The sequence below is a fragment of the Coprinopsis cinerea genome, assembly GCF_000182895.1.
Source record: "Coprinopsis cinerea okayama7#130 chromosome 2 map unlocalized cont3.2, whole genome shotgun sequence".
NCBI lineage: Eukaryota > Fungi > Basidiomycota > Agaricomycetes > Agaricales > Psathyrellaceae > Coprinopsis > Coprinopsis cinerea.
In genome coordinates this window covers 1,802,690-1,827,982 of record NW_003307543.1, presented here as the reverse complement: position 1 = coordinate 1,827,982, position 25,293 = coordinate 1,802,690, and the positions used below count along the sequence as shown (strand labels likewise).

Sequence of the window (25,293 nt, the reverse complement as noted above, 5' to 3'; positions counted from 1 at the left end):
GGGATGGGTTACGAGGGAGGGAGAGTGACGGCAGGCTCCTGCGCTGCCTCACGGCGGGCTGCTGCGCACAAAGGGGAAGGGGGAGCGGCAGCAGGAGTTACCCAAGGGTCGAGGTAGGTGCAGCCTGGAATTTCAACGGCGAAACCAACGGTATCTGCCGGGTTATTCCAACCATTGCCGATGTCGACGGTTCTGGTGATGGTCTCGCTGGGTCCGGCAGTGATGGCCATTCCTGTCAGTGTCGGGAGGGCCCCAGTCTGCGTGTATCGGGGAAGTGATTCAATGGGACCACCGTTGCGAATTTCTGGGGGGGGCCAGGCAAGAGCTTCCGTCACAGAAGGAGGAATATCCCCCGCACCTGCACCGCCCGTTTGCCATGGTTGAAGGGGCGGGGTCCAAGGCGAGCTGTTGCCACAAACGCCGTCGGCATCACGAGGGTCAGTAGGCATCCAGCCTTCGCGCAGTCCCAGCTGATAAGACCATGCTGGCGTCTCGACCCGTCCGCTGCGAAGTGTCTCGCCAATCCTCCATGTCCAGAAGAAGTAGTGCTGTATGTCTTTTGGTCAACTTTCCTGGTATCACTGATTGATGCTGATTTAACTGACCTGAAGGGCATCCATGGACGCGAGTGCGAACTGTCGAATGTCGCTCTTCATCTGATCACTGTAACGAGTGTAATCGGTCCATTCGGAGCAATCGCCGATGCGAGGCCAGCTACCCGGGGTGTAATCACCTTCGTACCGAGTACCAAGGTTGACTCCATTCAGGAATAGCCCACAGTCAGTAACAGCATTGCTGAATTCACCAGCATTGGTCAACCCGAAGTTGGCCATCGAGTTGTTGACGAGATGGCCCCAGGTTGTACAAGGTGTTTGAGCGTAGGACGACATCGGTGCAGCAGACTGTTCACCGAAACAGAGGTATGGGTGAGTGTCTAAGGTCACTCGGTCAGCGTTGGGAAGGAAGCCTTCCCAAGGGGCACGGCCGAAGAAACCATCGTGTAGAGAGATCCAAACGCCGTTTCCTTCACCGGTTCCACCTCCAGCCCGGCGGATGATATTGTAACTTTCCATGTAGCTAGGAGAGAGGGACACTGTCAGACCACCGACTATGGAAGGGAAAAATGACCTCACAATCGTGAAAGAGCATCCTGGCCCATGGGATCGCCAAGGGGCTCGTTCATAATCCCGAACATGGTGACAACATCTTTATACTGGGGTTGAGAAATGAACTCGGCGAGGACACGAATGATATCCAAGGTACGCTGGGCATTTGCATAACCCATAGGACCGTGAAGAAAGCCAATAGTGCCAAAGCGGCCCGAATGGTTCCATCCGTTCTGGCTTCCAGGGACCCCGTGAAGGTCGAGATTGATTCTGAGTCCGTATTTCCTTGCCCACTTCACGGCCTTCAAAAAGTACCTAATTGAAACAGAATGAGCAGCTTGATGGAAGAGAGACCATTGCGACCTCACGTCCAAGAGACCTGAGACAGATAGGGTTCGTCTCCACGAGTTTCGACGGCCCAATAGCCGATTGGGACGCGGACATAGTTGAGTCCAGCACCGGCGATTTCGGCAAAGTCCCTTTCAGTCTGAGTGAATGTTTCGTTAGCAAAGTTATCAGTAGGGTGTACCAGATGATGGCCTCACGATAAAGGTCTTGTAATGCTCCTCCATCTGGTCAATCCCTCCACCAGCAGTATCAGCTCGCATACGGAGGCTTAAGTCCCACTCGTCGATGGCGGGACCTGCTGGGTCATCCAGGTACTTTTCATACAGGGCTGGAGAGCTGGAAAGGAGAATTAGGCGCCGCGTTTGCGAAGATAAGGTACTCTACTTGCATGAACTAAAATTGGCATTAGAAGACTGACATGGACAACGCGACGAGGGCTGTGGACTTACCGGTTCGGTCAAAAGCCAACCACCGACATTAACCCTGTTTGTGATATTTAGAGACCCTCTTGAAATGAACTAGGTGAATACACACCCTCGGATTTTGTCGATTCCATAGCGGAAGGTTTCGTTCAGTGCAGGGGTCCAAGACTGGGCCTTTGCGCCATTGTTGAAAGGATCGTTGGGATCGTAGTACCAGTAGCCGCCGAATGGATTACGATAGACGAACGTCGTTCCGTCCTCCATTGTGATGGTGCTACCATCACCGCCTGTGACGACAGCCCGCGAAGCACCGCTGCCTGGCTTTCCGCTAGGTGAAGCCGTCGAGTCCGGTTTATCATGATTGCTATCGGACTTGCTGTTGTCTTTGCTTGTTTTTGGTTTAATAACGGCGAAGTAGAGCGGTATGGCGATGGCAGCTAGGATGAGGATGGCAGCAACGATAGCCCCAATGATCATGACCTTTCGTTTCGACTTCTGCCGGGGAGCGGTGTAGGCTGTGTTCTTTTCGTGGAGCATACCGCGTGAATGACCGACGGGAGACATGGGGACGTTGTCGGTGTAGTTGGGTTCGTCACGGTAATTGTTGAATTGGGCCGAGGAGCCTTGGGCGTCGTTGAGGTGGTAAACTGAACCATACTCTGACTGGCGCAGACTAGGTTGGGAAGAAGTAAATGAGTTGCGGGCAGAAGCTTCATCATATTGACCCATGAAACGTGGTTGGGCTGCTCCCGGGGGGATGAAGGTGTCATCGCGAGGCAGGTCTGAGTGGCCCATCTGAGGGGTATTGAACGATGTCAGACGCGGATCTGGCGATGGCGGGGCATTGTAGAGCGCATTCGAGGGCACGTCATCCCCAGTCAAGGGGAGTGGGTCGTACACTACGTTTCCTGATGGATTCTGCGGGTTGTTGGCCATGATGAGGAAGCACGAAAAGACGCGCCGGTCGAGCTTAAGGAACGGCGGACAAGAGGCCCTCGGTCAACGTCGGCAACGATGAGCAGAAGAAGGACTGAATCGAAGAGCGACAATGCAGTGGTGAAGAAAGGAGGGACACAACCTCTATTTCAGTCACTAGTCGGAAACCAAAACAACCCTTGTGTCGTGGCTGTGTTCGATCCGGGGTTAATTGCGCTTCCCCAAGAACCCAAGTTTCTCTACAGTCCCCTTGGCAAATTCTCATCGATTCAAGCCTTCAGGTAGACGGGCGTCAAACAATTATATATGTTACACGAATGTACTAGAATACAATAATCGGTCCGTTTCGTAGGTCTAGGGCAAAATGGCCTCAACTTTGTGCAGGAGGTTGAGGCTGAGGTTGTGATTGAGGTTGCGGTTGAGCGGGCCCTGCCGAGCCCTGGGCTTGGTGCTGCTGCAACTGGGACTGAAACTTACGGTGTGAGTACGGATGTTCTCATCCATCGAAATGAATCCGCAACCTACCAGCATGTGTATACGCAACGCGTTGATTTGGTCGGGATGTAAATTTTGTGTCTGGCCATTTTGGAACTGGAGATTGAACGCTGCTCGCTGCGCTCCATTGGCAGCACCTACTGCGTTCATGGCCTGTCCCACTGCTGCATTGACCGCTGCTGGATCATGCGGGGATCGTGGCGGGTTAACCGCTGCATTGCCGCTCGAAGGCGCCAAGTGCGGAGAGTTGACACCGTGTGTTGCGGGCGATGCTGTTGCATCACGGTTGCCAAACTGGCTGTTCACAAGTCCGTTCGCTAGATTGACCGTTGCTGCATTCAAAGCTGTTTGACCTGTACCAGCTGCCAGACGCTGCTGTAGTTGAAGAACCTGTTGGCTAGTAAGGCGTGGAGGACCTGCAACAGCGACGCCAGTTGGAGTCGACATCCGAGCAATATTGACGCTTCCTGGCCGGGTACCTGGAGCGCCAACGCTTCCAGCCCTGGCTTGGTTCGCTTGAAGTTGAGCCTGCAGCTGAAGTTGTTGTTGTTGAGTTAGCGGCTGAGGTTGGCCTCCCTGTGCGTGCGGTACAGGCGTCTGGGGACCTGGCTGAGGCTGGCCTGCTTGAGGGGGAATCTAATTATTTGTTAATGGACTGGTCCAGGGGCTGCACTCTACGAACTAACCGGGATGCCACTCAGCTGCTTTTTCAATTCCTCTTGACGAGCACGAGCCTTCTGGATTTCAGCCAATTGTGCTGCGTCGCGCTCGGCTTTGAGGCGACTCAGTTCCATCGGAGACAACCTTGGCAACTTGGTGTACTGAATATGAGTTTCGTGCATTCCTGGCGTCTTCCGCTGGTTGGCTGATAAAGCTCGTCAATCAACCGTACGTCGTCGAGAGCAACATAAAATTGGACTGACCCAGCTGCTTCGCCTGTTGATCAGCCTTCTTCCTGTTCGTTTTGCGAATGGTTTCTTGGAGCAGTAAGTGCCGCCTTCGCTTCTTCGGTTCATTGCCTGCTGAAACACTTGGCGCCACTTGGCTAGACACACTGGCGCTAGCAAGTCGCCTGACACCCCTTGTCGTCACGCTTGGCCCTGCCGCGACTGACGGTGTAGAGTTGGACATGGAGATATCGTTGGAGGACGATGCCTGTACGCCCGTTGGTGGAGACTGGTCTTCAGAGTTGCCTTGTGGGTTGTCCTTCGTCAACAAATCCATACCCCATTTCACTTTCCAACGATCCATGCAATCTGTCGGTGTTCGTCGATCGGACGGGGTTGTTTTCCGACAGCCATTGAAGCATTCTGCGATAAGATTCCAATTTCCGGGATACTTATCTACTAGGGATTTGAGCAGAAGGTCGTCGTTGGTGCTCCAGTATTGGTCGACCTTGGCTCTCCGGGCGTCTCGTGCCTGAGGGGGAAGCGCTGGGCCCGAAGTCTTGATTTTGAAGTCGAAGAGCTCTAAACCGCGACCAGAACATAAGTTCCACATCGTATTGCGGAAGTGTTCGAGAGAGGGAATGCTCACCGCTTACGCTTTCTTCCAAGTTCTTGACAGATGTTGAACCAGACTCAGGCTCTGAAGGAATCGGATTTTCTTCCATCGGTAACCAACTCCCATCCTTCCACCGTTTCGCTGGCTGAAGGGGCCCCAACAAAGTAGGTTTGACAAACATGAATTGGCCAGATGGGAACACCTTTGTATAGTTTGTCTCTTCTAACCTCTTGTTGGGGTCGTCTCTTTCGATCCTATTCTTTTTCTTTGGCTCCGTTGCAGGAGCGACGTCGAACATAGCGAAAGGTTGCAAATCGGGGAATATACTGCTGATGTCAAGCTGTCGGAGCGAGTCTGTGTCCTCTTGGTCGGGGATATGCAGGTCTTCCGGTTCGATAAAGAGTTTGCCTTCCGATTCATAAACGAGTTTTTCACGAATAGGTGCATATGCGGCGATTTTCGTTTTGGTGCTAGGAGGTTTCTCGTCGCCATCGCCATTCAGTGAATGTGAACTCGATTTCGAACCAAGAAGAGGGTCGTTCGAGGTAGACTTTAAAGCCGACTTTTCGAGAGCTTCGGCCTGCGCAGTGTCCACCACCATAGGACCCTGGAGAGCGACAGTGTCGTCAATTTCCTCTGTTTTAAGTTTGACCTCTTCCATGGGCGTTGGCTCGGCTTCCTTCATCCTCGCTTCATCCGCGCCGTCAAGGGCGTCCTTGATTGCATTTCCTGTCTCTAGCGGATCCATCACCTCCAACTGCTTCTCCGAGTCGCCATCCATGTCCTCGTTGTCGGAAGCGTAGTCAAGACCAAGGATGGAGTTGGAAGGCACGGGATTGGCTTCAGGGTCGTTGCCACTGGACTCCATGTCGATATCCATGCTCTGCGAGTCAACTTGGTTATCGTCCAACGTAACTGGTTCATGCGGTCTCCACTTCACGCATACGCCGTGTTGTACGCGCTCTTCGAAGTTTTTAAGCGAATGCCATTCTAAGACTGATGTTGAGAGTTGGTACGCCACCGCGAGCTTCCATTTTCGTTCCTCGCGGAAATCGGTGCGCATCCATTTCTATTAGCAATTTTATGAATGAAAGATGAATCAAAGTCGACTTGTGAGCATACCATCTCATCTAAAAGATAGTCCCAATGCGTTTTGAGTAGTCCTCCCACCCCCCTTTGTTTCTTAATTTGCCGCAAGCCCCAGCGGGCCTGACTTTTGAGGACCTCTATCCTTTCAGCTGTTCGAATAAGACGCAATTCTGCAATAGCAACCTGTTTGAATGACTTGAGCGTATTTCTTGGTTTGGGCTGCATCACTACTCACCGACCACTCCTTGGTGCTCAGGCATTTGGTCGACCGAGCAACTCTTTTGTAGAGTGGGTTGGCATTCAGCATGGCCGCCCAACGGTTGATTCCCATCGGAACACCGTCATCCTTCTGCGACTTTTCGGGGCGCTCGCGATCCTTCCTTCGTTTCGATGACTTTTTGCGGGTGAACTCTGGAGGAAGAATTTGTAGTGACGGTAGGGTGTATTCAGTCTTGATGCCGTATCGAAGGACAGGGGAACTGGGCTCCACTTTGGGTTCCGGAGGAGGTGGCTGTTGAATATCATATTGGTCCTTCGATACTGAAGGTGCCAGAGGTTCGGGAATGATAACAGGGTTTGGAGTCGGCTGCACAAATATCGAAGACGATACGGATGGCTTGTACACTGCCAACGGGTTTACTGTAGTGGCATTTCCCTTCACCGACTCCTCGCTCACATCTACCATGCTGACATCACTGGACATTCCCTTGGTTGGCTCTTGGTCCGCTTGACCGAGCGATTGTACTTGGGAAGACGAAGCTGGTAGAGACTGGAGCGAAGGCGAACTTGAGGGCGGTGGTGCTGCAGATTGTGAAGAGTCCCTCTGCTGGTCCGACGGTTCAGGGTGTGCTTTGGAAGGGGAGGACGACCCGGTGCCATCCTTGTCGGTGCTGCCGATGAGGTCGAGTTCATCACGATCGTCGTCTATCTCTTCTTTCGTCAAGCCTTGACTAACACGCGTCCCAGTGACGGGCAGGTCATTGCCTGCATCAGAAGGCCCTTCCTGTCCTGTTGTTGTTCCAGTTGCCTCGCCTGGGACAGAAGCCGAGGTCGATTGTTGGGTCGTTTGGATTGGATTGGCTTTGGGGGGGGCTGTCATTGAAATATTATCTGGTGGAGCTTGGATAGATTCCGTTCTGTCTTCTTCCTTTACTTTCCAGGAGGAATCGAGATGATTCGTGACACAACCGTTTTCGCCACTAAATTAGGGATATGAAGCAACATTGAAAGAATAATCGACAGGAATGTGGCAATTGTACGCACTGCTTACGGAGATCGAACTTGAGCAAGAATTGGTTGCAATCTTCATCCTCATCTCCATCTGGGTGTTCCTCTACTTGGATTATACTTCCCATGTTGTCACGATGGCGGACCAAGTGGTACATTTCGCGAAGTAGGTCATTTCGGCGCGCAGCGATAGCTCTGGGAGGCGAATAAACATCAGAATAGAGCATGGACGTGAAAAAGGACATTAGCTGACTTGAGTTGCTCGACACGAGACTGTATCAGGTCTTCCTGGACATCTTGAACCATTACAATTCTTGTGGATTGGCTAGCCAGCGCGAGGATTTGATGGTCAGAAGGCAAGAAGCAATCGTGGGAATCCTTCCCTTACCAGCCAAACTGTACACTGCCATCATGTTTCGAAGCCGCGGTAGCCTTGCGCCCGTGCGGAAGCAACTTGCTCGTTGGAACCCTCAACTATCGACTCAACTTAGACGCCCAGTCAATACCTCTGCAAATTCGAATGGCCCCTTGCAGTATTTCCCTTGGTCTAGCCAATTTCGAGGGTCACAGGGAACCAAAGCCTTGCTTCAGGCGGTCACATACACTGCGGTTGCAATTGCAGTCTACGACCATCTGAAGTCGGATAGCAAGGTGCGTCGGTCGCATTGAATGCCAGAGCCTCTGCTTAACCTCTAGCTCCTTGAAACTGCACAGGCCTTCCAGAATTCAACCCAGACCCAATATGGCTCTACTGAAGATGTCGCCCAAGCAATCAAGGAACTTCGGGAGGCGTTCAGCGATCCAAAAGCTGTCGCTACCGACGACGAAAGCCTGAAAACCTACGGTTCTTCAGAGCACTCCTATCATCCCATCTCCCCCCATGCAGTAATCGTACGTTACCCTTTCTACCTTCACGTTCTAGATCACTCACCTTTTGTTGGGGAAATGATTCTGAATCAGGTCCGGCCAAAGTCCACAGATGATGTAGTCAGGGTCATTAACATTGCTCGACGATATCGAATCCCTGTGGTGCCATACAGCGGGGCGACCAGCCTCGAAGGGCATTTCTCTGGTGTGAGTTGCATTTAGATGCAGTTATTGTTGGATCTGATCGTATCCCCAGCACCCAACAGGCAGTATCTGTCTGGACATGTCGGGCATGGATCAGATCCTGAGAATCAACGGTACTGCTCTGCTAAGAGTGATAATAACCTGCGACTCATAATGATTCTTCAGTTGACGATTCGGATTTGACATGTCAGGCTGGTGCTCGGTGGGAAGACATCAATGAGACTCTCAAGGCAAAGGGAATCCCGTTGTTCTTTCCTGTGCGTACCGAAGTCCCTGGAATTTTACCTTGTGCTGACTAGCCAAAGCTTGACCCAGGTCCAGGCGCCGTGAGCATTACCCTTTCCATGCCGAATGCGACGTTCACCGATGTTTTCAGACTATCGGCGGGATGATTGGCACTGGATGCAGCGGAAGTGAGAAATACGAATCATCTGGCACTGACCCTTAACTAACGCGTCAATAATAGCGAATGCCGTACGTTACGGTACCGCCAGATCCGAATGGTTTCTTAGTTTGGTGGGTTTTCTTGCCCTCCGCCCTCCAGCATAATCTTGAAAACCGAGCAGACAGTCGTGCTCCCTGATGGTTCAGTAGTCAAGACTCGCAGTCGCGCAAGGAAATCAGCCGCGGGCTTTGATACCACCAAATTATTCATCGGCGCAGAAGGCACCCTGGGCATCGTGACTGAAGGTCAGGAAGCGGCTTCCGAGTAGGACCTGCAATGACTAACGGTACCCCATTTAGCGACCTTGAGGCTGGCTCCTGTGCTCCCGACCAAAGTCGCCATGGCTCAGTTCCCAAGTGTACAGCATGCGGTCAGTGCTGTTCAGGAAATTCTCAACTCACCTCAAGGCCCACATATGCGTCAGTTCATCTTATATCTTCCCGCGTATCTCGCTACTGACATTCCCCACAGAGTGCATTGAATTACTTGATGACCACAGTACGGGGGGAAGCCACTGTCGGAATTGTTCTGCAGCTAATTATAACCCCAAGTGATGCAGGCTATCAACGACGCCGGGTTCGTCGACAATCCATACCCTGTTAGCGATACTCTATTTTTCAAAATCCAGGGAGACGCACCGACAGTGACACAAACCTCCAATGTCATCCAAGAGGTCGTCAAACGCCATAAAGGATCCAATTTCAAGTTTGCCAGTACAGACACGGAAGCCGACGAGTTGTGGTTAAACCGAAAATACGCACTTATGTCTTCCATCGCTGCCAACCCTGGGTATCGTTGTTGGACCACGGACGTTTGGTAAGTATCCTACCCTTTTGATCTCGACGATGTTAATAGACACCGCCTCTCCGCCAGTGTCCCAGTCTCGCGTCTGCCACAGCTGGTCCAAGAAACCAAAGAGGACCTTGCTGCCCATAGCCTGCGAAGTACCATCGTTGGACATGTAGGAGACGGGAACTTCCATGCCTTGATATTGTTCAAAGATGATAAGGAACTTCAGAAGGTTGAGGAGGCTGTCCATCGACTGGTTTACCGTGCACTGGCTTTGGATGGAACTTGTATGTCCCTTCTTTCTTCTTCGCGAGTCATCGCCTTCATCTCCTTGACAGGCACCGGCGAGCATGGCGTCGGTCTCGGCAAGAAGTCGTATCTCGTCGACGAACTTGGAGAGGAGACCGTCCAACTCATGCGCAAGATTAAAAGCGCTGTCGATCCTTTCAATATCCTTAATCCCGGGAAAGTGAGTCGAGAGACCACCTCTTTTGGCCTTACATTCATCTGTAAACTTCAGCTTTACCCTGACGAGAACAGCAAGAAAGACTAGACAACGTCGTGCATGGTTTCTGAGCATACCTTAATTCCCATGATTTCATTGGATAAACGAATCCGCAACTGGAAAACAATCAATCCATTCTGTTTGTGCTACCCTGGATAAAAAGAAAGCTACAAGAAACCATTGTCGAACTCCTTGACGAACTGTAGCTTGTTCATGGACTCTCTAACCTCTGCCTCGGCAAAAGCCGCCGCCTCTTTAGCCACCGCCAACTTCTTTTCCAACTCTTCAACTGTCATTGGACGCGAGGTAAGTTCGTCAAACTTGCTCAAAGTATCACCGCATCGCGGAAGGAAGCCTTCCTTATCCCAGCCATTGTCGTTGAAGGAAAGGACGGCACGAACGGCTGCGTTGTTGATATCCCGGTGAAGCTCTTCGAGTTTCGAAAGCTGAACTTCCATCCACCGTGCCCTGCGTTCCAATGCCAGCGTTAATGCCGCCACCTCGTCGTCCCTCTCCTGTCCTGCTTCCCCTGTTTCATCCAAAAAGTCGTCACCCTTGAGCATGTCCCGCAAAACACCATCAAAGGACGAGCTATCATCCCAGGTGGTGCGGGGGAGGAGGCGCAAGAGGTCAGAGATCGTTTGAGTAAGTGTTTCGAGAAGTTGTTGGAACGATGTGACGGCAGTGTCGATGGACCCAGAAGGAACATTGTTGGCGAAAGACCCTCCTCCAACAGAGAGTGCAGACAACGCATGGACAAGCGGTTCATATTCCAAAGGCATTTTAGCGATCGACCCGAGCCTCTGTAAGTCGAAGAAAGGATGGCTAGCGAGATCCATCGGAGGGTGAAGTTGAGTGATTTGTTCCAACAACTCCTCCAAGGACAAGCGGCGAATGACATCCGGAGTCTTGGAAGGCGATCGCGTGTCGACCTTCGGGGTGTTGGTCATAGAGGCTGAACTGCCCTCGCCACCTGTTGTTGTGCGCGAGCTATCGTCGTAAGCGGGTTCGTCTCGCAACGGTTTATGTACCCGGGTGACAGGTTTGTTCTTCTTCGGCTTTTTGGACAAGATCGGGACTTGAACTTCAGGGCTGATCTCGGGTACGATTGGTGCAGGTGCAAGGGGTGGTTTGGGGCGGGCCGCTTGCTTAGGCTGTGCCTCAGTAGCTGCAACAGTCCTACTAGGTTCGTTAGCAGCAGCCTTAGCACGGGCCTTCCCTTTCTCTCTGGCTTTCTTGGACAGCCTCTCCTCAGCCTTGGCCGGTTTGGTACTTGCTGTCGTTGCCGCTTCAGCTTTGGGTTCGACGGTGGCAGTAGGGATTTCAGGTTTTGCATTGGATTGCTGACCCTTTGAAGACTTATTGGTGTGCAATGGTATCGTGCTTTCGGAAGGCGTGTCTTCCATAGATCGCGCTAGCGTAGCAGTTGCCTTCTCTCGCGCCAACTTCGCTCTCTCCTTCTCTGCCTGTTTCTCCGCCTTCTTAGCCGCTTTTCGAGCTGCCTTTTCTTGGGCCTTGCTTTGAACAAGGGAGGCTGTTGCCAGAGCCGACGATTCCTCTTTAGGGGCGCTCGAAACCAGAGCAGGAAAATCCGCAGCAGAGAGTGAGGGTACAGGAGACGGTGCCGACGGTGCCGACGGAGAGGCTACCAGGTCCACAGAAAGGAACGGAGAATCAGTGGATTGCTAGATTCGGGGATGGTACCAACAAGGAGCTAGGGGAGGGAGCACAAGGGTGGTGGATGTGGACAGTGGGATCTTGATTCATACAGTTGCGTATCCTTAGCCGAGAATTTGTTGCATTAATGTCGATAGAATGTATTCCGCACTGACAAAGCGGCGCTTGGTACACAGACCTCCCTCCCCTGAGAAGCAAGATAAATAGACTTACCAGCTGAGTCCGATGCCGCCACCATCCCACTGTTTTGCATATGTAGACCCGGGGGGATAGCAGGGGGCATCGAAAGTCCAGGTGGAGGACCATAAGACACTTGCGAGAACATGGTGTCGGGTGGAGGCCCATAGCTTGCCGACATGATAGCAGGGTCGGAGAACGGTTGATGCGATTTGAAGCTTTGGTGGTTTGCTGGTAAAGGAAGGGTCAATTGGGGCTAGTGCAAAAGTGTACGGAAAGCTCACCGAGCGCGGCCTTCTGTAGCTCTCTTTCTCGACTAGCTTGAATGAACTCGCGAAGCTGCGCTTCCCCCAGTTCCGCTTCGAAAGGTTGGAACCGAGTACCAGGATTGACCTGACCTTCAACAGGAGGGGACTGCATGGAAGATTGCATATGGTGCAGACCATATGGGTGGGAAGGAGTAGGCCAGCGGGAGTGCGAATCGGACTGCGAAAGATTATCTAGGCCGAGTGGAGGGACTGAAGAAGCATGAGATGACTGGGGAGAATGGGTCCCATTCAGAGCAGGCGATGAGGTGATACTGGATGTCCCCTGACGACCTCGAGCAAATCCAAATCTCGAAACCTTGCGATCATCATCCGGGTGCGAAGGCTGTACCGAAGCAGATGCGTTTGGTTCTTCTGTAGATTCCGAGAATGGATTGAAGGAACCCATATAATGAGACAAGCTCAAGGGCGAGGGCTGTATCGTACGGGGAGGTGCGGGAGTGAATATAGAACGATGTCCAGGATATCCCAATCCAGGCGGGGCTGGCACGCTGGACCCTATTTGCAAGGCAGGGAATGCCTGCAAATACGTTCCATGGAAGGGGGTGCTGGCTTCAGCTTCGAACTCGGCCAGGACGTCTGTACTGTCTGCTCCACCGGCCAACTTTGGATCGAGATTGAAACTAAAGCCCCCATCGCTTTCACTAAGCGTCTGAAGCGTTCTGTCGAAATCTGGGAAAGGGCTGATACCAGTCGTAGCGACGGTGGATTGTCGTCGAGCTTGAACATCGTCAAGCAAAATCTTGGCTGCAGTAGACATTTGATATGACGACGCTGAAGCCAGGAGCGGAGTTTGCGGAGAATCGGTCGCTGTTCTGGGAGGACGGCTGGGTGAAGGAATACCAGGAGGTGCAGAGAGACCAGGGGGGACCATGGGGATTGGGACGACCTCTTGAGGGGCCGGTTGAACTGATCCGGTCGATGTCGGACGCGAAACAGGCTCTGCCTGCGCTGGCTGCTCCGGTTGTTCCTTGGACTCCTGCTGGTCTTGAGGCTCTGGTTGCACAGATGCAGCATCCGATTCTGTCGCAGCTGACGGCGCTGGCGACGCTGTTTCCCGCACCAACGACACGGCATCCTTTTTGGCCCGTGATGCTTTGGCCTCTGAAACTGTAGGGGCTGGCGCCGGTGATGCTGAGGTGTTGGCCGGCGTCGAGGGTCGGGACGTCGAAACGTTGGTTGGAGGAACCACCTTTTTCTCTGCCACACTCCGCGCAGTCGCAGACGTCTGGCTGGAAGTAGCGGTATGTCGGGTTTGACGAGTTGTGGTAGTACGACGAGTACCGCGAGGTAGCCCACCGGAAATCACAGTATGGGTAACGGTCCCGGAGGAGGATGAGGACACTGCACCGCTCTTCTGACCCCATGAAGCGGCACGAGGCAAACTTGCGGCTGCGTCGACCTCCTTGAGTAAAGGGGGGAAAGAAGATTGGTTGAGCCTACCGTCATCCTCCTTTTTGGCGGATGCAGTCTTTGACCGGGTTTCGGTAGTCTTCATGGTATGTTTCCTGGGGACAGGTATGAACGGTGCGGATCATAGATGAGAAATGATACGTACAAGGTGGTAAGATCTTCTTTAGTGAAGCAATCCTTTTCATCCCCCCATTCATGCAGGTTCATGCAATTATGATCATTGCAGGTAACGTTCCGAAGGAACGCCATACAATATTTGGTGGTCCCGTAACTGGCTCTCATTATCTCCCTGCCACCGCCGGGTGAAGGCGCACCGTCGACAGCTGCTATCGCACGAGCCGCATCCTCGCGTCTGTGGTATGTGATGTAGAGCCCGACGACGGGTCCATTGCCACCTGGGGGCGTACGCTTGGTGATCAAGATCTTGGAAATCTTGCCGTACTGTCCAAAATACTCGTTCGATCGGAGCGTTGGGATAAGCTGGAGGTAACGACAGTCAGAATAAAGATCATCGAGTAGAGAAATGATGGATGTACTTCTTCCTTGGCAAAACGAGGGCCGATCCCAACGACGTAGACGACATTCCTTTGGACGACTCGGACGTTGGCAAGATGCTTCCTTCCGAGCGTTTCGAGCTCCTTTTTCTCCCGATCCCGCTGTTTCTTCTGCTGAGTAAGGCGTTTGTGGCTGGTGTTGATCAGAATACAGTAGTGATTGAAGCTGTTTAGGTACTCACTCCTGGGTTGCAATGGGCTTGAACTCGACAGCATCGTCTGTATAAACTCGACGACAGGCCGGGCAACGCTTATTCAGGTTCTCCTTGATATGGTGCCAGCAGAATCGACAGATCTATGCGCCGCACGTTAGCGCCCGTTGGTGAAAGGGGAGGAATGAATTACCTGGTATCCACAGACACACGGCTTGAAATTGAGATCGGTTATGTCCATCTCCTCTAGGCAAAGGGGGCATTCTGCATCCTCCTAGATCTCATTTCAGCAGGCCATTATGTTTGCAGCATCTGATAAAGGACAATACCTCTTCATCGCTCCAGTACGCGTCTTGAACTCCAGCCAAAACGTGGGATTTGGACTGGGAAACTGAGAGAATTGCTGGTGCTGGCAGCGGATGATGAGTCGAGAGCTTGATTGAGGACATTTTTCTAACGAAAAACGTGGTATAAGCGGGCAGAAATAAGTGAGCTGGCGACGATAGAAAGGACTTGTGATGAAAAAGAAGAGGGACGCGCTACAATGAGGCAGGCCTCTGCCAATGTTGACCCGTGTTTCGGGGTATTTGTTGCAAGTTTGTTGCCGATAAGCCTTAACCTTAACCCCACGCCACATTCAATATGCCTTTCCTCCAGTCCTTGTTTCGAGACGGGGATCATGTTTACAGTTAAAGACATAATTTTGAATGCTGTTGTCCCCCGGTTGAGCTGGTCATTTTTTGGCAAGGTAGCAGACTACAATGTTGCGCCTTCGAGGACAAAATATAGTCAAGGCGCCAAGTCGTCTTTTTCCAAACAATCACAGGGGCGATTCCCGACTCAGACTTAGGACCTGTGACAGAAGGTGTTCACGAAGTCGAGAACGGCAACCTCTATCGGGAAAGCATCGTTGTGGTCATCTCATAGCCAGAGGCTAAGTAGAAGAAAAAACAGGGCATACTCAAATTTGGCCGATCGTCTCGGAGTTTACCGCAAAGATATGATCGCTCCTATCGGCTTCGTTATCATCTCCTCCTTGTACCCTTCGATTTCTTAAATCTGGGCCTTCTTCCAATGGCAGAACCTGTACAGGACTCTTTCAATACAGAAACACTCACAAAGTAAGCTTGACCCAAGATCTCAGTAGCCCTTCTCCGATTGACTCAACATCCAGGTCCTTAGATGACTCGGCTAAACCGTCGGAAAAGCAGCCCCATGAACAAGTTGTAACGCCCTGGGACGTCCAGGGAGGTGTCACAGAGGACGGAAGACAGACAGGAATCGATTACAACAAGCTGATCGTTCAATTCGGCACGCGGAAGATAGACGAAGCCCTCTTGGAACGCTTCGAGAGACTTACTGGGCACAAGCCCCATGTCTTCCTTCGCCGGGGAATGTTCTTCTCCCATAGGTACTGGATAGTATATTCGCATGAATGGACTCTGGTTGACAATTATCTACAGGGAATTTGACAAGATCCTCGATCGCTACGAGCAAGGGAAACCCTTTTTCCTCTACACCGGCCGAGGTCCCAGCAGCGACAGCATGCACCTTGGGCATATGGTCCCTTTCGTTTTCGCAAAGTAGGCTTGGGTGTTGATTTGCTCGACGAAAGGCGATCCTTACATACGAGTCAGATGGCTTCAAGACGTTTTCGAAGTCCCTCTAGTGATCCAACTTACTGGTCTGCCATACTACTTAAAGCTCTTGCTTGATGCAGCCTGACGTCGTCCGCAGATGACGAAAAATTCCTCTTCAAGCATGAATTGAAGCCTGAACAGACCAAGCAGTTTTCGCGACAAAATGCAAAGGATATCATCGCCTGCGGTTTCAATCTCGAGAGAACTTTCATCTTCAGCAACTATGAGTTCATGGGGGGCCCTTTCTACGAGAACGTCTCCAGGATCTCTCGCCAGATCACCTATAACCAGGTCCGGGCGACCTTTGGTTTCAACGACTCGTAAGTGTCTCGGTGTCGCCACGTTTGACCGAAATGCTAAACCTTTCCACAGGGATAACATCGGCAAAATACACTTTGCTTCCATTCAAGCTGCGCCTTCATTCTCCAACACATTCCCTCAAATATTCGGAACGGACTCCAAGGTCCCATGCTTGATTCCCTGCGCAATTGACCAGGATCCGTACTTCCGACTCACGCGAGATATCGCACAAAAACTGAAATACCCCAAACCCACCTTGCTGCACTCCAAGTTTTTCCCTGCCTTGCAGGGACCACAGACCAAGATGAGCGCCAGTGATCCTAACAGCAGTATCTTCATGACCGATAAACCCAACCAAATCAAAAACAAGATCAATAGGCATGGTTTCTCTGGCGGAAAGGAGACGGAGGAAGAACATCGTCGACTTGGTGGTGATACCGAAGTTGACGTCGCATACCAATACCTAACCTTCTTCCTCGAGGATGACGAGGAGTTGAAGAGGATTGGAGAGGTAGTTGTGATCCTCGTTCCACCTTGACCTTCCTAACGCGATCTTTTCAGGAATACCGGGCAGGCACCCTCTTGACGGGCCAATTGAAGGCCAGGTGTATCGCCATCTTGCAGGAATTCGTATCTTCCTTCCAACAGGTGCGCACTGGCTTTAGGTATAATTTCCCATCGCTAATCACTCTCATCTGAAAGCGACGCGCTGCTGTCACCGACGATCTCGTCGATGCGTTCATGGATCCCAAGAGGCAGATCGCACCGACAATCGGAAAGTGCAAAGTTCCTGCGGAGCCCAAGGCTTAGAGAAGATATATCTTGTACATCAAACTAACTATCCATGTCTACGTGGATTCCATGACATCTCTCGGTTTACCATCTAGTCCCTTTGTCCACTGGAACGCAGGGGTTTCTTGCTCTAGGGTCCATCCATCGATGGCTTTGAGAGCCGCAGCTCCCCAGTCAAAGGTCTCGTGCTCTTCAAGCTTTTCTGGACCGTCCACGAACACTATAATATCTTCGTTTTGAGGACTAATGAACCCGTGTCCGATCGAAGACCGGATTAGCTCTCTGAGAGGGTTCCAGAACCCAAGGACATTAACCAGTACCACAGCTATAACCGATGACGATGAGGCCAGTTCGAGGGTTCGAGCAGTTTTGGAATAACTTACGCTTCTTGTGAATGCCGATTTGTGTCCACGTAGTCACTTCCAGGAGCTGCGGGGTACATTAGCATGACTGAGACATTGACGTCGCAATTTTATTTCTTCACCTCTTCAAAAGTGCCAAATCCTCCAGGTAGAGCAATGAATCCATCGGAACGCACGGACATCTGTACTTTGCGTTCATGCATCGAATCGACGACGATCTGGACGAAAAGGTAAGCTTAGATGGTAACACCGTTCACCTCAGTACTTGGTAATAGCACTCACTGTTTCAACCTGTCGCGGGGCGAGGATAGGGGTCACTATAAGACATCGAGGCAATCGAAGGCGACTGAAAGGGATACAATACCTTTTCACGTCCAGCTTCATTCAACTCTACCATTACACTGCTCTTCGTTTTCTCGCCCTCCCCCCCTGCTGCGACCATCGCATAGGGAACGATCCCGGTGACCTTGCCACCACTGTCTAGACAAGCTCCCGAGACGATGCCCATGATACCTTTCGATCCACCCCCATAGACCAACGGGCGATTCGCACTTGCCAGTGCTTTCCCGACAGCTATGACATGCAGCTTATCAGCCGTTGTTCGAGTGAGTGCAAATGAAGCCTTTAACACACAGATAGCAGCACTTGCAAATGCTCGATGGTTTCCGGTAGAGGACGCGCAATACACTGCGATAGCGCCGGACGATGGTGAACGTTGGTTCATAGTCTTGATTCGATCTTTCCGTGCTCGGAGTGGGTGGAGGATTACAGTAAGGGAGGGTTGGATGGGCAATGACTTGGAGATATAATACGGATTGCACCACACTTGGAGATATAATACGGATTGCACCACGCACGCAAGCAAGGGACTCTGGGGAGCTCGGGAGCCCTGCGCAGTTCGATGACTCGCCCCACAACTTTTGACCACTACTGGCTGTGCCATTGTGTGTATGTGTGATTCAGACTCTGTGAGGGCGCTGGACCCTGCATCATAAAGCGTCAGCCACTGGAGGCGAGTGCAACGTCGTACGCGCAAGAGGACACTACGCAACTTGCTAATAGTGATTGACACGGGAAGCTAACATTAATTATGTGGTATACATTGGATAGGACTGCTTATCGTCTTCGACCAGGACCCTTGGGCCGAGCAAATGCCTGCCTATTGGCCGGGGCCACGGAGCCTGCGGAATCCCCCAAACCCAATTCTGCGATCAGGAAGGCTTCATCAAGTTCTTTAGGGTCTGATGTTTCAATCTTCCGGGAAGCCAGGGTGACGGTCGGAGATGATGAAGAGAGGATGGTCTTTGATGCTTGGTACGTGGAAGTGGAGGCAGACGAATAGATCATTCTGTTCTTAATCGCCGAGTTTGACGGACAAGAATAGAGAAAGACTGGGAAAAGTCAATACAAAGTGCCTCGCAGCCTAGTGAGATACGCCTACCGATCTGACGCCTCGAGTCTGGGGGTACCCATGCGAAGAAGGCGAAGCAGGGCTCGGATGCCGGAAGAGCTGAAGGAAGACCCGCTACGGAAATCGAGTCTTCGGAATGGAGCTTAAGAGTCTCCGATTGGGTATCAATAGACTGTGTAATGGATGAGTGAATTGCTAGAGAAAAGGCCCAGGGAAAACATATACCAGTATGACGATGCCAGAGCCTTCATCTCGGGCCAACTCTGCAAGGGCCTCCTCAGCTTCCGAAGACCAGTTCAAACCGACTCCAGTGCCGATGTGGTTAACTCGCACACGACTCCCCGCATAGTCTGCTGCAGCGTTCTCAGCGAGACGAAGTTCGGAGAGCTCCTTCTCGCGATCAGAGAGAGGTTTGGGGGCTGCAAGATGCTGCTGATGAGCAATGTAGGCATCGGGGGTCAGATCAGCTTTGGACGTTGCAAAGATCGTGTCCACAAAGAGAGCAGAACCGAGGGTTTTGAGAAGGCTGGAGCGTGTCGAAGCGTAAAGCATCTGCACCAAACATTTAGTAGTGCACTCCTCATGGTCAGATAGGGGCCATACTTGCCTTGTCGCGAATCTTAGCATTGTCTGGTACGTAGAAGATGGCGACCCAATCCGGGGAGTCGTCTAATTTGGCTAGGATATAAGCAGGGTTATTCTCTGGGAGGACTGAGTCATCTTGAAGAATGTTCAAATCCTCCTGGAATGAGGCAGAAATGGGAATTGAAGTATCATGGACCAGTGTTTCTGTTCAAAAGGCGGATGAGAGGCAATCGGTTTGAATGCGAGGTAGTATGGACCATTTTGAATGGATACTTTGAGGAAGCGGGTGGATTTGGATTCGACAGCTTGTGCGAATGCCGCAGTCAATTCTTCTGAGGGGCCAATGCCAGATGTCGCTGACATATTCGGATTGTGATGGTTGAGAGTAGAGTGAGAGTAGAATTCAAACGCCGCAGACATTGCAGCGACAGTGACACCGGGTTTCCGACAAACGACCACCCATGCCTGAACCCAGCTCTAGCCCCAACAGCCCACAATATGTCCCCTACCAGGCATACAAAGTTAGAGTATCTATTACAATTTAATCATCAACTCCGCTGACCCTGACATTAGCCCAAAAGGCATTCTCGGAACCTTTCCACTGCGACAGTAGCCATTCCACCAGCTTCTCGCCCATCGAGCATCGTTGTAAGCCCAGTAGCGTCCCCATTGCTCAGGGTTCTGGCGGACGAAGACAAGGACTCGATTGCGTCGCTTTCACTGGCTGCACAGGGCACCCCGCCCTCGAACGGGATGAGCTTCAGACCCTCCACACCCCATTCACCTGCCATTCGCATTGAATTGGCGCCCGACCATGTACAGCCCCCACCACCTCTTCCCCCTGCCGAGATAGCCACAGTCGTCGTCCAAGGGCCTACAGCCAGCAACGCTCCCGACGTCACAGCACCTCGGCCCACGGAACACGCACCGACCTCATCGTCACACCCTTCTCCCGCACTCTCCACCCAGACCCTCTCGCCTCACCAAAGTCCCGTACCCAAGGCAAGGAAGGTTTCCACCTTCCGTCGTCTAACACCTCGCCCCGCAAGCACCGCACCGTCGCTACAGCCTAATACTCATTCTCGCAATGTCTCCACCGCATCGCTGCCAGCGTCCCCGGCATCGCCAATGAGCGGAGCACAAACCAGCACGATACTGAACGACAGGCCACGGACCACCTCACTTCGCAGTCCCTCTGTCAAATCTCCTCTTTCCCCTCTCAAACCACTTCCTAATCTACCACCGGAGACATCCCGACCCAGTTCAAGTGCCCGGCCTGCGCCTCAGCCAGAGGCCATTGATCGTTCTGCGTCGACTGCAAGCCAATCGACATTACGTGCCTCCCCTTCCCCCAGTGCGACAGAGGGTAAGCTTAAATCGGCTCCCTATCGTCCCGGCTTTCAACCTAAAGGAGTCTATCGACCACGAACCGACGAATTCCTTGCCATTAGACGTGTAAAGAGGGAGGGTGAAGGGGAAGAAGGGAGGCTTAAACGTATTGAACGTACGAAACTAGAGAGACGTCTTGAGAAGCTAATCGCTCTGCACTTCCCTCCGGCCGACTCGAAAACTAGTGAGAAAGGCACGCCTTTAAGTCCTGGCCTCCGAAAGAAGAAAGACTCAGCCCCCGGTGCTACAGTCCGACGAGCTTCCTCGTTCTTCGACCTAGAGAAGGTGAAGAATCTCAAGTTGAGTGACCCGGGTGAATTGTGGCGCGGGGTTATTGCTAGTGGGATGGATCCTGGAGGAAAAGAAGACATCCGAGGTGTGTACCACACTCGGTTGCGCTGACGTCGTACTGATAGCTCTTCCCCAGCTACTGAACAGAGGATTACTCCCTGGGAAGAAGACAGCGCCGTTAGCAAATGTCCGCTCTGTTCGTAAGTGCCATGGACCGTCATGAATGAACGTCGCCTCACTAAGGTTCTCAGGGCTTCTTTCCACCCCCTCACAAATAGGAAACATCATTGCCGCTTGTGCGGGAAAATCATTTGCTCCCTTCCTCCTAAATCCCCTCAGCGACCCTTAACGTGTTCGCTACTCTTCGTGGTCGATTCAAAATCGAGACAAATAGAGGAGGTTGGGGAAGGCGTCGATTACGGCGTTCGGCGGCGGAATCGACCTGAAGGCGAGGATAAATTCCTACGAGCCGTTCGTATCTGTAGAAGCTGCCGACCAGTATTAATACACCAGCAGTACTCCCAGCAAGTCCGGGAGGTCCCGATCTTCTGCGCACTGTATGACGTGAGTATGTTCCAGCTAACAACTCACTCCCCGCTCTCACTCTTGACAGGTTTTTATAAACCTTGAAAGGGAGATAGAGGATGCTTTGCCCCAGTTCCAAGAACTATTACTATCCCTAAGGTCTGTCCCGACAATCTTGAAACAACCACTGACATGGAACCATGCTCTGCAGTCATGACGGCCAACCAACGAAAGAAGCTTCGGCAGCACGGAAACGGTTGCTGGAAGCCTTCGCCCAGTACGATCGACTTTCGAAACAAATCCGTGCTTTACCGTGCCCGGGTGGTCCAGGAAGTTCTCAAGACCGGATACAGGCGTCTATCTTGGCTAGAGCGAACCTCTTTTTGCAAAAGAACATGTTCCCTCTGCAGGCGAGTATTTCGGACCCGCGATTTGATTGTAGATTAACGGTTGCGAACAGTCCCTACCTCGACCCTCGATGCCACAGGGCGCCGGCAAAGCAAACGGTCCGAAAACGGATGATGGTCTCGATATTGACCCCGACTCTGAGCTTGCGCGGACACTGCAACCTCTCCTCGAACAAGAAGCGTTGCTGGAGTCGTTCATTGGAGAAGCTAAGGCTCAACGGAAGTTTGAAGATGTCAAGACACTCAAGCTGAATCAGAACGAGATCCGGCGGGAAATCGAAAGACTTCTTGACAACGCAGACATCATCCAAGGCGCAGCTAGTGGACGAACTAGTACGCGACGAGCGTAAATCTCGACCACTCACGATGCCATTTCCTTTCAGCTATTAACGGCTCCGTTGATCTTCGTCGATTAGGATTAGTTGCATTTTATCTATCTATGAACTATGGTACATAACTAAGAGATATACAGTCACTTCGCAGATTTCTTACATGCAATACCGAGGAGTGAAAATGAATCAAGATCATGGATATGCCTACAAAGCATATGCTGGGCTACAGCCTAGTTAGCCGGGGTCTACGGGTTCGCTCCAGGGTTCTCGACTCGGCAACCGACTGATACTGGGAACCTTGTACCCACTAGAAATAGGCATAGCGCTACTCGGTGCATCATTCCCAATCGTAAACTGCGTCTTGAGAGTAGTAGGCGTTGGCTGGGCACTACGCGTCCGTGAAAGGCTTGAGCCCAATCGATTGTCTTCTACTGTCAGAGGGAAAGGATTGGAAAAGGCCGGAGAGGACCGTCCGACGGACGTTGATGGTAGATGAAGCAGTTTGACAAATTCATCCAGAGATTCGTTAAGCCTGGCGATCTGTGAGCGTCCCCTGGCCAAAGTCGGCCGAGATCGATTGTTGCTTCGGGAAAGTTGGTTCACAGCCTATCGATGTTAGCTGCAGCTGTAACTGAGAACCACGCGAACGGCCGTACCTTAGAAAGAGCAACAGTATCCTCAAACAAATAGCGATCGACTGAGCAATCATTGTCCAGCGCAACTCGTAACGCCAGAGAAACCTTCTTCGAGAGCTCGCGGACTCTTGTCAGACTGTCCTGTATTTGCAGATCGGCAGAGGCTTGCGAATCTTCAAATGTATCCCAGAGTTGAGACGTTGCCTCGAGCGATTCTAGTGTTGTTTGAATTACACCGCTATCCACACGAACTCGGGAATCCGCATTCAGGTCAAACGATTTCAGTCTTGGGACGGACTTCTGCCTAGGAAGTGATTGCTGCGGCTCTATGGAATCGTCTAGACGATGGCCACGTCGTGAATTGGCTGTGTCTTCCGTCGTGGATCTAGACAGCGGCACTGGGGGTACCGTGATGTTTGAGGAAGAGCCACCGGGACTGAACATGGATGGAGGGGCTGTTGCTTGGCGCTTGGGCATGGCTCTGAGAGCGCTCACAGGGGTACGACCGGGCAGGATGGGCGGCTCGTCGTAGTTTGGAAGGTCTTTGCCAATCTCGACATCCCTGTGACTGAAGGATCCGGCATGTCGTCGGGCATTATGAGTGCGAATCGCGGAGAGATCGTTGGTGCGCAAACGAGCCATGGGATACAGACTGTCACTGCGAGTCGCAGAACTTGTGCTCGGATCCGGAATAGAGAGTAACGACCCGGACTTCCCACTTAAGAAGCCTTTGAGGGCATCCGAGTGGGGGACTAGGTTTTGCCATGTCACCGAAATCTCCGCCGTGGATGCGTACAGTTCCAGAAGAATCCACCTAGAGTAACGGAAATCTTCGCATGGGGCAATTCGGAGTTGGATTGCGAACAGTCCAACGGCTTTGTGGGTAACGGCGATGGTGTTTCGACAACTCTCGATGAGCGTGCGGCAGATTGGGCCAGAAGGGGTCCCCTTCCGACTACTGGTGTCGTAGCGATCCAACGCACGAATGAGTTGCATCATGTCGTTGTTGGCGGGCTCCAGGACCTTTCTGAACACGGCAGCATGCTTCTCATCTATCGCGTGATTCGCATAGTGCTCAATGGTTTGGTAGATTTGACTGGTGACAAAGAGAATACTGCGAGCCGTTTCCACGAGACAGAAGAGGGGTGGGGGGAGTTTGACGGATTGAGGCATGGTGGAAAGCCGTTGGAAGTAGGAGTTGCGCTCGAAAGCCATGGATGGCGTCTTGCTGGTGGGAGTTGCATCTGAGCGGGTTTCGATCGACCTGGCCGAGTTTTGGGAAATGGATGGCTGCAAGGTCTGGAGGATTGGGGCAGGTATTTCAGGTGAGCTGGGTTGGGAATCCAATCTCCATCGCGGAGAATGAATATCAGGAAGGCTTGACTTTGCTGGTCCCAGTGTGTGAACTGGTTGTCTAGGTTCCGTCACTGACGAAGTGCGAAGATGGGATTGTAATTGGGTGGAGTGCCACGCGTCGGATAGCTCTGGCCTGGACGAAGTCGATCTGGTGTCGAAGGTATCCGAGTCTGCAGGGCTTCCAAGGTAGACGTCACGGGATGGATGATGGGAATCGAAGTTCATCATCGGCCTGTCTGTCTTAGGAGGCCATTCCACGTTCGTGGACGCGACATGGGTGTCGACGAAGGAATCCGAGTTCATGGAAGCATTGGAATCCACTGAGAAAGATCTCGAGTGGATGCTGGAATCAATGTCGACTGACGCTTGGCGCTTTGGGAACTGCCATGGCTTGTGTTTCTCCTGGGTACTAAGCAGCCAGGACTGTGAGCGGGCTCTACAGGTATATCTCGACTAGCTTACCCTTTGATCTCAATGGTCTCGCCATATCCTGAATCGTCTTGAAAAGAGACGTGGTATTCAATCCATTCCTGGATGCCAGTGATCCAGGTTTTCATGTCCCCTTCCGTCTCGCTCTTCGCATCATAGTGGATGATGTCCTTGGGCGGCCATTCGACGGGATTTCGCTCGAGTTTGAGCACTTCCAAATTTCGGAATTGGGGAAAATAGTTAGGGAGCTGCGTGATCTTGTTCCGGGCGAAGGAGAAGACCTGTGAGTGGAGGTTAGCTCGGGGACTGTGCGACGAAGATGGAGGCGTGCCCTTAGCTGGAGTAACTGGCCCGGTTGAGGAGGAAACGCCGTGATCTTATTGTGGCTAATATCGAGGGTGTCCAAAGCTGGGAGGATAGTCACCTGTGTATGGCACTCCTTCATTCATTGTCGTCCGAGCAGCAGGAGAACACGTACAACTTCCGGGAATCGAGTAAAGCTGTTATGCTTCAGATTCAGATACCTCAGCCGAGACAGCGATATGAATTCTGTCGGCAGCGTCGAAAGACGATTGTTACCGAGCGTCATGCTAACAATGGATGC

General features: G+C 52.1%; 9 protein-coding genes across 9 annotated transcripts; 3 read left to right on the top strand and 6 right to left on the bottom strand.

The window, feature by feature from the left end:
• Window positions 1–8: 8 nt before the first annotated feature.
• On the bottom strand, window positions 9–2,812 carry CC1G_05089 (exo-beta-1,3-glucanase; the record flags this gene model as incomplete). The annotated part of the gene is made up of 8 exons (XM_001833337.1): window positions 9–548; window positions 606–1,077; window positions 1,134–1,421; window positions 1,475–1,593; window positions 1,652–1,790; window positions 1,834–1,847; window positions 1,904–1,937; window positions 1,989–2,812. 8 exons carry the CDS (start codon window positions 2,810–2,812, stop codon window positions 9–11), a joined length of 2,430 nt encoding a protein of 809 aa, XP_001833389.1.
• A 354-nt stretch (window positions 2,813–3,166) lies between these two features.
• Window positions 3,167–6,998, bottom strand: CC1G_05088 (hypothetical protein; the record flags this gene model as incomplete). Its single annotated transcript, XM_001833336.2, has 7 exons — window positions 3,167–3,241; window positions 3,290–3,943; window positions 3,994–4,172; window positions 4,231–4,776; window positions 4,844–5,879; window positions 5,933–6,082; window positions 6,135–6,998. 7 exons carry the CDS (start codon window positions 6,996–6,998, stop codon window positions 3,167–3,169), a joined length of 3,504 nt encoding a protein of 1,167 aa, XP_001833388.2.
• Window positions 6,999–7,522: 524 nt separating this feature from the next.
• Window positions 7,523–9,984, top strand: CC1G_05087 (D-lactate dehydrogenase cytochrome oxidoreductase; the record flags this gene model as incomplete). The annotated part of the gene is made up of 15 exons (XM_001833335.2): window positions 7,523–7,777; window positions 7,841–8,017; window positions 8,087–8,200; window positions 8,250–8,310; window positions 8,363–8,454; window positions 8,503–8,523; window positions 8,574–8,610; window positions 8,664–8,713; window positions 8,764–8,887; window positions 8,942–9,061; window positions 9,114–9,140; window positions 9,194–9,458; window positions 9,516–9,718; window positions 9,770–9,900; window positions 9,952–9,984. Exons 1-15 carry the CDS (start codon window positions 7,538–7,540, stop codon window positions 9,982–9,984), a joined length of 1,695 nt encoding a protein of 564 aa, XP_001833387.2. The 5' UTR covers window positions 7,523–7,537.
• Window positions 9,985–10,103: 119 nt separating this feature from the next.
• CC1G_05086 (Mot2p) lies at window positions 10,104–14,299 on the bottom strand (the record flags this gene model as incomplete). The annotated part of the gene is made up of 6 exons (XM_001833334.2): window positions 10,104–11,621; window positions 11,769–11,800; window positions 11,827–12,021; window positions 12,075–13,624; window positions 13,675–14,009; window positions 14,066–14,299. The coding sequence occupies 6 exons, from the start codon at window positions 14,297–14,299 to the stop codon at window positions 10,104–10,106; spliced, it is 3,864 nt and encodes a 1,287-aa protein (XP_001833386.2).
• Window positions 14,300–15,309: 1,010 nt separating this feature from the next.
• Window positions 15,310–16,985, top strand: CC1G_05085 (tryptophanyl-tRNA synthetase; the record flags this gene model as incomplete). The annotated part of the gene is made up of 8 exons (XM_001833333.1): window positions 15,310–15,356; window positions 15,410–15,646; window positions 15,699–15,818; window positions 15,873–15,919; window positions 15,973–16,195; window positions 16,248–16,686; window positions 16,737–16,823; window positions 16,878–16,985. 8 exons carry the CDS (start codon window positions 15,310–15,312, stop codon window positions 16,983–16,985), a joined length of 1,308 nt encoding a protein of 435 aa, XP_001833385.1.
• Window positions 16,986–17,023: 38 nt separating this feature from the next.
• On the bottom strand, window positions 17,024–18,109 carry CC1G_05084 (hypothetical protein; the record flags this gene model as incomplete). The annotated part of the gene is made up of 6 exons (XM_001833332.2): window positions 17,963–18,109; window positions 17,694–17,902; window positions 17,612–17,620; window positions 17,452–17,547; window positions 17,351–17,396; window positions 17,024–17,292 (listed from the first exon to the last, which is right to left on the bottom strand). The coding sequence occupies exons 1-6, from the start codon at window positions 18,051–18,053 to the stop codon at window positions 17,024–17,026; spliced, it is 720 nt and encodes a 239-aa protein (XP_001833384.2). The 5' UTR covers window positions 18,054–18,109.
• Window positions 18,110–18,445: 336 nt separating this feature from the next.
• CC1G_05083 (hypothetical protein) lies at window positions 18,446–19,745 on the bottom strand (the record flags this gene model as incomplete). The annotated part of the gene is made up of 5 exons (XM_001833331.2): window positions 18,446–18,720; window positions 18,771–18,912; window positions 18,966–19,292; window positions 19,378–19,529; window positions 19,583–19,745. The coding sequence occupies 5 exons, from the start codon at window positions 19,743–19,745 to the stop codon at window positions 18,446–18,448; spliced, it is 1,059 nt and encodes a 352-aa protein (XP_001833383.2).
• Window positions 19,746–19,786: 41 nt separating this feature from the next.
• Window positions 19,787–22,287, top strand: CC1G_13930 (hypothetical protein; the record flags this gene model as incomplete). The annotated part of the gene is made up of 6 exons (XM_002911844.1): window positions 19,787–19,846; window positions 19,899–21,090; window positions 21,142–21,205; window positions 21,257–21,569; window positions 21,690–21,944; window positions 21,973–22,287. 6 exons carry the CDS (start codon window positions 19,787–19,789, stop codon window positions 22,285–22,287), a joined length of 2,199 nt encoding a protein of 732 aa, XP_002911890.1.
• A 508-nt stretch (window positions 22,288–22,795) lies between these two features.
• Window positions 22,796–25,138, bottom strand: CC1G_13929 (hypothetical protein; the record flags this gene model as incomplete). The annotated part of the gene is made up of 4 exons (XM_002911843.1): window positions 22,796–22,888; window positions 22,926–24,669; window positions 24,723–25,065; window positions 25,114–25,138. 4 exons carry the CDS (start codon window positions 25,136–25,138, stop codon window positions 22,796–22,798), a joined length of 2,205 nt encoding a protein of 734 aa, XP_002911889.1.
• Window positions 25,139–25,293: the final 155 nt, after the last annotated feature.